The sequence below is a fragment of the Symsagittifera roscoffensis genome, chromosome 2 (assembly GCF_963678635.1).
Source record: "Symsagittifera roscoffensis chromosome 2, txSymRosc1.1, whole genome shotgun sequence".
NCBI lineage: Eukaryota > Metazoa > Xenacoelomorpha > Acoela > Convolutidae > Symsagittifera > Symsagittifera roscoffensis.
Genome location: NC_087063.1, coordinates 3,378,239 through 3,389,122, shown reverse-complemented (window position 1 = coordinate 3,389,122; position 10,884 = coordinate 3,378,239). Strand labels below are relative to the sequence as shown.

General features: G+C 36.3%; 1 protein-coding gene across 1 annotated transcript; it reads left to right on the top strand.

Moving 5' to 3' along the window:
- Positions 1 to 349: 349 nt before the first annotated feature.
- LOC134838982 (FMRFamide-activated amiloride-sensitive sodium channel-like) lies at positions 350 to 9,088 on the top strand. Its single transcript, XM_063854355.1, has 6 exons — positions 350 to 810; positions 5,253 to 6,751; positions 6,960 to 7,069; positions 7,480 to 7,758; positions 8,148 to 8,271; positions 8,504 to 9,088. Exons 1-6 carry the CDS (start codon positions 701 to 703, stop codon positions 8,641 to 8,643), a joined length of 2,262 nt encoding a protein of 753 aa, XP_063710425.1. The 5' UTR covers positions 350 to 700; the 3' UTR covers positions 8,644 to 9,088.
- Positions 9,089 to 10,884: the final 1,796 nt, after the last annotated feature.

Genomic DNA, 10,884 nt, shown 5'->3' with positions numbered 1-10,884 from the left:
GTAGAAAGTTTCTTATTTTTAATCTCAGGGAAAAAATCAGTTTCTTCTACCTAAAATTTCTGTCCTGTTTTTAAATGCGCCGTTCAAAGACGATGTGATCTACAGGCTAAAAACGTCTATAGTGGCTTATCTTTTAACTCAATTGAGTTTTATTTGACTATTGTTCCCCACCACTAAACAAATCACGTGGTTGATAGGGGGTGGAGCTTACGCCACAAAATCCGTTTCCTTCCCCCCTTACGGATATTTGGGAATGGCGTAAAAACCGAGCATTGCATATATTGAAATAAAATAGCTGAGATTCTCGAGTTGGGATTCAACCCGGAGGTAACTAAGTGTTCTGTGCCCTTATTTATTTACTAATAAAATCGGCCAACTAAACTGATTGTAAGTTTTTATCAGCCGAGAGGCACTTTGAATTGCATAAATTATTTGTTCTTTAGAGATAAAAGCGACTATGAAAGCCTAGATATTACCCTGACGATAATTTCCGAAGTGCATGATTGGTCTTTGAAAAAAATCGCCCTCTGATACTCAAAAGTTATCGACGAGCTTTATTACTTCAAAAAGCTTATTAGAAAAAAAACCGATTAGGATAGGAAGACTTTTATTTGGCCGCTGGCAAGCATAATAAACCAGACGCTTTTAACCAGTCTGTCAAAAATTATTTCCTTCAGGTTGCTAGCGATTTTGAAAAGAAATGAGCGCTGCTGTGAACTTGCCACCAGAAGATAAACCGATTTCGGAAACTAATCAGGAGCAAGACGACAAATTCTTGAATCTGGATTGGACAAAACACCGAGAACCGAAGTAAGCTAAGTCTTATATAAATATATAGAAAAAAAAACATAATCATTTTCAGATCTAGAAGAAACATCTGGAACGTTCAAACCAGCGAAGACTTTTTTTTACTTCGTCAGGGCTTCCAACCTGACTAACTTTGTTAAGTTTTATAATTAAAAGAGCCTCTCAAGAACAACTCCTTTTTGTTCCAAATGTCGTAACGAAAATAACGAATATTTGTGCTCAGGGTGCTTTTTTTCTTCAGAAAATTTTCAAAATTTTAACTAGCCATTTTTGACGGATTTTTTCATTCAAAATATATTGATGTCCTGAGCTTAAATTTGAAACAAAAATTCACCTGTGATCGTTTTTTGAAAAGTTAGAGGGTTTAAAGGTTGCCATTTTGGCCTTTAGGGACAATAAAGGCAGTCGAAACATTCAAAGCATCGCTCTGATACCACCAGTCTTGTTTTTTTTTGTACCACCATGTTTCTGATGACAAACTGCCGGTTTAATGAGCTTAAAAAACAAAGGAAACTGACGTTTGGCAAAAAAATAGCTCAAGTGTTAATAGTTTTCTTCACTCGGTAAAAAAGCTTTGTACGTTTTCTCACGCAGAATTTTATTTTTAATACCATACCACAAAGCGTTTTCGATCAGCACCTCCAAAAACAACTGAGATTCAATTTTAGCACTGTTGAAGTATTCGTTATAAAGGCTTACTTTTTTGCAAATTGAAAATTCAGCAACCTATTAAACTTTCGACCGCTGAAAATTGCACTAGCAGGGATGACTACATCCTGATCCAACAATTTGCCGATATCAAATGCTTGCAAAAAATACTAGCGGGGTAATTTAAACATGAGTTAAATTTGTGCTTCGACTTTTTGTGTTACTTTTTGTTTTTCAAAATTTTTCTTTCTCACACGCTGAATTTTGATTAGGACTTATTAAGAAAGAAAAGAAAACAACATTGCGTTGAAAAAAACACCGGTCAGGAAAATTGTTCTGAAGTTTTACCAGGTTTTATTACGTTAGGTCAGTTCAAATAGAAGATAGAAGTATCAAAAAGATGTTTTTTTTCAGTTTGTAATTATGCTGTAGCGAGTTAAAGCTCAAGACATCGCTCGGTATGAAACAGTTTACAAACACTTAAAAGTGGGTTTCAAATAAAGCAGCTACAAATTGAGCAGCTACAGCTTCTGTTGCCTCATTGGTTCAGCCCTTTAAAGTGTTTAGCTTTGAATGCTTCTAATTTATTCCGATTGTCTTTTATTATCTGGGTTCAAGCTTTTTTTAGCAGGTCCTTCTTTTATATAGCAAAAAGCGTAGGAACGAATTTTTGATATCTTGTACGTCTTAAGCAATTCGTCTTAACTGTAACTTGTTATAACTTTCATAGGGTTCGTAACTAGCAAAGCTTGTAAGGTTTTTAAGGTTTTCCTCATTAACTGTGCTTTTTGGAAACTGAAAGTGGATTCCGGAAAACGGACACTCCCTTTTTTCTTCTTTCATTATTTCTTTCTCTTTGATCGTTCCGACAAAATTTTATTTGTTTAAGGACTTGTCTCTGGAATCCAGGAACATTCAGATCCAAAATTGTGCCCCTATCTAGTGCACAGTTTGGCCTCCTAATCTCTTTGCGTTTAACGACTTTAAAAAGCAGTTTTTGAGACATTTTGTTTTTGTAGCTTATCAGAAGTGTTTTTGACCAAAAACTCCATGATTCAAATCTGTCCGGCGCTGAAAGTGAACTTCAATTTGTCGCTGCAAAAATGATTTGTTGGCAATGCAAAAGAAAAATATTAACCGCCCAAAAAATTGTTGACCGTTAAAAGTTGCACTACAAAAAAGCATTTCATAATGATCCGACAATTCGCTAACGAAACTAATAGCTCGCAAAATCTCGAGCAATATAAAAGTAAGACATTTCAACAAGCAGAGCAGAGTATTGTTCCAGATTATTTGTCGGCTTGTATTGCCTAGAGGTTGCGAAAATAGAAGGATGTAAAAGATATCAGTTTTGGAAAAAAACTAAAACATATTCCTCGTTAAAATATTTTGATCATGCCTTGCAGTCATAAAATCATACCATGAAATTCACGAACGCTTGTTGATGGGATTGAAGTTAGGCTGCTAAAAAAACTTCGTTTATTTGATTGGTTAGACTCAAGGATGCGTTCTGCTTTCGAACTATTTTAATCGGTTTCGATTCTTTTTTTTCTTAACGATCAAGTTGTTAAGGTTTTTTTTAATATTTGAAGGTTTTATTCTATTAAGCAAAAAAATAAAAATCATTTCTTTTTTCAGGTTTGAGATTTTTACTATTAAATGTACCCGATTCTAGGTACCCAATTCTCGTTTCATAATTTTACTTGTAAAGTTGGCAAAAAATCGGTGATTGACCAAAAAAAGGTCAAGAAAATTGTTAACGGCGAGCACAAACTCAATACATACTTGAATTGCGGTCAAAATATATCGAAATTTGGTCGAAAAAGCATCGAGCACGACTGGAAAGTATCTGAAGCAAAAGTATAAGCGTTTAAAATTTTTTAAGCATTTTTTTTATATTGAAACTTGCCAACAAAAAAGACAAACTGTTTGTTTTGAGGTCAACCTGAGGAAAAAGTGGTTAGGAATGAAAACAGTCTTAAGTGTAGAAAAGAAATTTTGATAATGGAAAAATAGTTTTGGATATTCGTCTGCTAATTAATACCTTGTACAAAGAAATTCAATGAGAAAACTATGATTTTTTGCAGATGTTTTAGCGACCCACAGGTCATGCAATAACTCGATATGAATAATTCACAAACAAAAAATATTGGGATTGAAGTTACTCATAATACTCATAACTTCGGTCGCTTCAAGAGTTCAGGTGAAGAACGTGGTTTTTTTAAGCAATTATGATCAATTCCGATCCTCTTTCTGGTAATCTTTTTAATTTTGAATAACCTTATTATGTGCAAGAAAGCGTGAGAATGTATATTTCACATATGATTTTTCTTCTACTTTTTCAAATTTTAGTCATATGGAAAATAAAATCACAGTGCATAGCTAGCTTAGAATTTATTAGGTTTTCTTTAAGCTTTACAAACTGTTATAAAATTTTCAAACATTCAATTTGTGGAACTTTTACGGTTTTAGTAGCATAATACAAGCGTTTTTGACCAGTCATTTCAGGCAGCGGGATTCTTGAATTGCCGCTGCTTTCCTTAATAAATCATATTGGCATTGGAAACTAAATTTTCAGCAAAAATTTTCAAAAAAAGTTTGAGCAAAATTTTTTGCTAGTGTGGATGATTGAATAATGATGTAAAAATCTACTACCGAATCCGATAGCTTGCAAAAAAACTTAGGGAAGTAACATCAATTAGTGCATTTCGACATTAAAATGTTTTTTCTTTTTTCGAATCTCGAGATTTTTTGTTTTTACCAGCTGAACTTGGGTTAAGATTTGGTTGTTAAGGTTAGAAAAGTAATGCTCGTTTTAACCATCTCTGTAGCGTTTATATAGACAAAAAATTCTCAAAAAAAGTGTTTAACTGCTTGTTTAGAAGTCAAAATGAAAAAAAAAATCCAGCAATAAAGAGCGCCCTTGCCACGCGCCCTGGCAAAGTTTCTAACTTGAGCCACCCAGAGAATAGCTACAGATGCTATTAAATAGCCAATGCTATGCAAGCAGTAATAATGCCACCAAATATGAACTGAAGGCAATTAAACTTGTTTTCCCTGAATGTTTTTGTTTACTTAGAGAAAACGTGAGAGAGACCTTTTTTAGATGTTTGTATGGGTGGAGGCCCTATCTTTATGTTTCGATCGACTTTCAAGGCCAACCACAATGCCAATAATTGAATGAAAAATTGATAAAATGAAGTGCTTTAATTAAGCTGAAATGTTTTTGCGAATCTTTCATTGATATTATTTCTCCGTAGTAATAAGGTTTTAAAAACACAGTCTTAAACGTTTCATCAAAACAAATAACCTCCAACTGCTGAAAATAGCTTACTGAACTGTCAAAACTAATATCTGAGTACATCAAACTTATATAAAAGCCTCGGGCATAAAACTATTTTCTAAGTTTTCCATTTTTATCTTCTATCTGATAACTTTCACTATGATGCTAATCAAAATAAACAAGTTTTTTTCCATTTTTTCTTGCCTGGTCGATAATTCAGCTCTTTTGCATACATGATGAAAGCGTTTTTCGTTTTTGTTTTTAGTTTTTTATGCCTGCTTACGTGTATACGCAAAGCGCAAAGTCGTCTTTACATCGTCGGATTATGTTGTCGTAACAATTATGTATTCGGCGTCTAATTAAGTTGTCGTCTAATTATGATGTCGTCTAATTATGTTTTTGTTTAATCATAATGCCGTCTAATTATGTTGTCGTCTAATTATTTTGTCGTCTAATTATGCTGTCGTTTAATTATGATGTCGTCTAATTATGTTGTCGTCTAATTATGTTGCAGTGGAGGGGAACGTATGTCTCCCGAGCCGGTGTCTGAACAGTTGCTAGAAGAGGTCGGAGTTGCCCAACATCGCATCTTTCTACTGGTCAAGGAATTAGCCGAATATGCAACTCCTCAAATCCTTCAACTGCCATCTCTACTTGGGATTCTTTGGACTCTAGTTTATGTCGGCTTTTTAACTTTAACAGTTTCACAAATGGTTTCGCTCGTTCAAAACTACTTGAGTTACCCGACAACCATTAGTATCCGAGTCGTGTTTTCCGAGTCTTTGGATTTCCCAGCTGTAACAGTTTGCAACGAAAGTCCTCTGAGGAAAACTCGAGTCTTGCAAGACCGCCGGTACCAAGACCTCGCTTTACTGGATGATTATTTAGCCAGTAAAGTTCTTACATCTTCGAAAAACAATAGGATGGCACAATGCAAGCGTGACAGCGATTATAAATGCCCGTCTACGGGTGTTTGCATACCTGAGAAATGGATTTGCAATGACGTCGTAAATTGCGAAGATGAAAGTGATGAGAAAAACCCAGACTTCGACTGCGCTCAAATCAAGTCTGATCGTGATGCTAACCTGACAACTGCCCAAGGTCATTGTAATTGGCCATCGTTGATGTGCCCAGAAGAAACCTGCGCAATTGCGTGTGATGGCGTTGCGGAGTGCATGGAAAGCAACTACGACGAAAGTGACTATTTGGGATGTGACGCCACAAGATCAAAACGGAATGCCGCCGATCAAGTTCAAAGCCGAAAAAAATTTTTCAACAATATTTCACAAGAATCTTCATTTTACCGACAGAAAAGAAACGAGTACATTAAAAACCTTGAATCTTTTGATCCGTTAGACTATTTTTCTTTTTACTTTGCCTCAAATAACAATCGTGCTGCGTTACGTAATGCTCTGGCCTTCGATCAAACTTTAATGAGAAGCTATGGATTCCATGCCGAAGATTTCCTTATCCAGTGTTCTTTTAACCACCAAAAATGTGATTACACCGATTTCCAAACTTTCCAACACACTCACTTTGGGAATTGCTTTACTTTCAACTCGGCTCTGTCAGAAAATACTTCGAGTTCTTTCAAAAATCTAACTTCTTCCAAAACGGGAGAGCCTTTTGGGTTTAAATTGACTGTGTTCCTTAACGTTGACGAGTATATTGGTTTAACTGCGCCCCTAACAGGCGTTCGAGTGGTTGCGCACCATCCAAAATGGAGTCCAAATATCTACAGTCAGGGTTCCGTGGTCGAGGCGGGAAAAGCGCTACTGATGGCCCTGGGAAGAAAAGAACTGCACAAAATGGGCGGAAAGTACGGAAATTGCAGCTACACCTGGCCGGATTTTTTGAACCTCAATAACAAAACGAAAGATTCGCGTGAGTTGTACGACTTGTCGGACTGTCAATTTTACTGTCGTCAAAACGCGTTAGCTTTACGTTGTGGTTGTGTCGATAGCTACGACCAAGATTTCAGGTCTTATACAAGAATTCTAGCAGACAAATCTGGCTTATAAATGCTGAAGAAAAAGCTGTCTCACATAACGAAGAAAAACTTATTTTCTCCTGTCTTCTTAAAATAGAGTATATAACACCAAATGAGGACGTTAAATTACTAAAAACTATCTGGAAAAGGATTTTTTTTTCAATTAAAGGGGGTTTAGGTAGAAAAAATTGACTTTTAGAGCTCTCTTCCAAGCACTATTAAGAATTCAAGATGAGAAAACTTTGAGGAGTCTTTGGGTGGTGAGGGGGTCAGTGCCCAAGAAGGGGAGGTCTGCGTCCACCCCTTCCCCTCCTAAATTTGCTACTGATTACATTGGCATTGTGTGTAGGTGTTTTGAAAATTTGGTTAAAGCATTTTAATAAAATGAAACAACTAAGAGATTAATATAAAGGTCACCTTCGTGTATACATGCAGGGGCGGATTTGAACTATTTTAGGATATGCTATTTTGGCTGACGGACCCCAAAATTTTTCTAAATATATAGACCAACTTTGAGGGGGGAGCGCGCGACGAAAAAATGCGATTTTTTGGTCAAAATTTCCAAAAAGTGACTAAAAACGCTTTTTTGGAATGTTTTTTCAAAATTTTGCCTGCGGCGCAGAAAATTTGGCCAAACCAGGGTCTTTTGGAAGAGCTCGGAAAATCAAATTGGTCGACCTAAAGAAAAAGATCGACAAAAATTTCGAAAATTTTTTGAAAATACGCCCCCCCCCCCTCGAGAAAATCCTAGATCCGCCCCTGTATATATGCCTGCTTGAATTCAATCAACTTCAGCGACGACAAAAAAGTGAACAAAGCCTCTTCACAATACTGCGACAGTTTTAACGACACTCAACGTCTCTGTCGGCAAAGTATTGAAGACGACTCGGAAACAGGGGCGCTGAACTGCCCGTGTCCCGATGCGTGTTATACGGTCAACTACTTCACCCAAGAGTCTTTAGCTTCCTGGCCAAGTGACGTTTATTCGCCATTCTTAGTGGAACAACTGCTCAAATCCAAGTCACCTCAGGTCAATTTTGTCCGATACAAATTAATTAATCATGTTATTTTTTCAAGCTTGCAATAAAACATATGGTCCGTTTGTAAAGGTCTCTGAAAATGGTTTAAAATTAAACGTTCTACATCAAAAGTCAAAAGTAAAATTACTTTTTATATACTTTTTAACACAACTTCTTTAATTCTCTCAACGCATATTTTTTTGAAATTAAACAATTTTCCGATTTTCTATTATTTTTGAATAAAAAGAGTTTATTTGATTAAATTTGTGGCATAATTTATGAAATTGAAAAAAAAGCAATAAAAAGATAAATACCGAAAAATAACTTGTTTTAAACGAAGATAGTGATGTGGAAAAACTTCTTAAAAACTAGTGAAGCGGACAGCACTGACTCCGAGTAGGTGCAAAATTTCATCTCTGGAGTTCGTTCCCGTCCCAATTTTTCGAACGAGGATCTCTCGCGAGAACTGAGGAAAAACTTTGCACGCATTATGGTCTACTACAAGAGAAACAGCTACGAAAGAGGCTCGTTTCCAGATTCCCACCCACTCAAAAAATATATTATGAAAATAATTTAAAAAATATTTTCATACGGCAGTTTGTTTGTAGAAAAAAAAGTAGGAACAGTTTGTTCACTTGTTCAGGCTGGCAAGTTTTATAGCAAATAAGAAAATCAAAAATCATTTTAAAAAAGCTTTCCTAAATCGAATCGCAGGAAAAATTAGGGGGGGGGGGATGGAAAAGAGCCTTGAAAAAGTGTGGGAGAGTGCCGCTTATTCGGTGACAGGACTCTTGAGCGACATCGGGGGCAACATGGGACTGTGGACAGGATGGAGTGTCCTCGTATTCTTTGAGCTTCTTCAGTTCGTCTATAACTTAATCCGACTTTGCTGCTGAAACTAATGGGCTTATGGTCCACTTCGCTCTGTATCTTTGTGATAGAAAAACTTGAAAGCAACTGAAAACGCGGCAAAACTTAAAATTCGACAAAACTAGAGGAGAAAAAATATATATCCCCCTTCCCCAGTTTGTCAAATTTCAACTGATTTTAGAAAAAATTGAGGTGCTTTCAAAATTAGGTGCATTTATTACAAATGTGCATTCATGTTTTGTTTATTACTGAACAAAGCGCTGCTATTCCCTAAAGGTACAAATACTGATACGTGACGCGAGCCTGCCCAAACTGGAAACTAGGCTTCGTTATTGTAGCGAAGAGGCAGTGCGCCGAAGGCGCTAAGCTGAGCCGATAAACCAGAAAGATTTAACAACTCACTGGACAAAACGGTTGATAGGAGTGAAGTGCACTGAACGACTTTCGTACTTGAAAAATAAAAATACACTTCGCCTGATTGAATTTTATTTAAAAAATGCAGATTTTATTTTTGGCCTAATTGTTTTATTTACACTTTGTTAGCAAATTTTATCGAGAAAGGGCAGTACAACAATGCCGAAGTACAACAGTTCCAAAAATCAAACTTTTGTTCAACAGTGCCAAAAATTTACTCATCGTAAATGGGGGATATTCTCATGGGTGAAGGACCGCATGGGCGAAGGATTCATGGGCAAAGAACCAAAAACAAAAAAACAGTCGAAAGTCAATTTTTAAAATCAATCAATTGCTGTTAAATCAAAAGGGTTTAAACGAAGAAATTTTTTGCTTCTTTGATAACGAAACCCTTCAAAGTTATAAAACTTGTTCCAATTCGACGGCGGTAAATATCAATTTGAAACTGTTGAATACTTCTGCCGTTTTTTGTATTCGGTCAAAATGAATTGTCAGTACCTGGTAATGTTTATTTTCTTTGGGATTTTATTGCTTTCTTTCCAAATTTTGGAATACTGAAATCTGATCTGCAGTTTTTATTTTCGTCCATTCGGTCCTTCGCCTCTGAGGGATTCCACATTCCAAATCACTGAAAAGTAAATATTTTCAAACGAATGAAATTTGGCTACTTTAATTGATAACGCTTGATAAGCAAACAAAATTTCCCCAAGCGCGGCGACGAAAACTTTTCTGAACAAACGATTATTTCAGAAAACTGTCAAATTTTATTCTCGGTTTCGCTACCAAAGAAAACAGTATTCATGATTATGTGCAGACAATTCACAATTAAAAATCTCAAATTTCATCAGTTTCGGCACTGCTGAACGCCCTCTCTAGACGAAGGAGTAGCTTTAGCTGTAGTGAGTGTTCTGCTACTAAGGCGAGGCAGCCCTGTGATTATCATTCAGTGATCCCTGTAAAATTGGTTGGGAAGTAAGAACAAAAAAATATATCGAAAGAAACTCTTTAGTGTTTTTAAAGCATTTTCAAAGTTCAGCAAGTTCATTATTTCCAATACCGTTGCTCATCAATCATATTGCTTTTTAGTGTCTTCGATTATAGGCAGACCAAAATATAATGCTTTTTCGCGGTGGTCGACTCGAACTTCAGATAAACAGACTTTCGCAATCTTTTTACTTAAAAATTAGAGACAAATTAGCTTGAAAAAAATTGTAAGAACTGGTATAAGTTTTTCTACAGATTCGCTTCTGACTCAACTGTATTACTTAGAACTAATAACAAACTTTTATAGAAGAAGTGAGAGCGTTAGGTTTAGAGAGCGTTCTCATTTTCCTACTGGAGCAGAAGCAGTATCAAAATTGGGTTAGATCGATTGACAATTATTTGTTTTCGCTTGCTTGAATTTTGAGGTTCGCCGATTTCAGAATTTTCCAATTTAGTTGCTCAGCAACTAAACGCTTTTTTTCTTTCGGGCGATTAATAAACAGAAATTACTTGCCATTTTGCTCTATTTCACTGCGCTTCCGAAAGTAAATTAATGTTTCTATCTAACTACGATAAACAGTGTTGGGACCGGGTCCATGCTTTTAACGGGCCGGGCTCGGGCCTCATTTTTAGGATCAGCAACCGAGCCGGAGCCTGACTTCCAAAAAAGTTCACACCTTTTATCGTTCAAGCTACAAACGCCCAGAAGGAGCGTGACTTCAACAGGGCTGGGCAAATCCGGACAGCCAAGCGTGCCCTCTTTTCTGCGGCAAAAGTCAGCCAAATCGAACTGCTAGGATCGGCTGCGAGCAATGGACTTATTAAAAATTGATTTTTTTACAAGGTGACATTTGAGTTTCAATTTACTT

Coding starts and splice junctions, on each gene's coding strand:
- LOC134838982 (XM_063854355.1), top strand. CDS start 701: ATGAGCGCTGCTGTGAACTTGCCACCAGAAGATAAACCGATTTCGGAA. Junction 6,752..6,959: donor AATTCTAGCAGACAAATCTG/GCTTATAAATGC, acceptor TAAGAATTCAAG/ATGAGAAAACTTTGAGGAGT. Junction 7,759..8,147: donor TCAAATCCAAGTCACCTCAG/GTCAATTTTGTC, acceptor GACTCCGAGTAG/GTGCAAAATTTCATCTCTGG.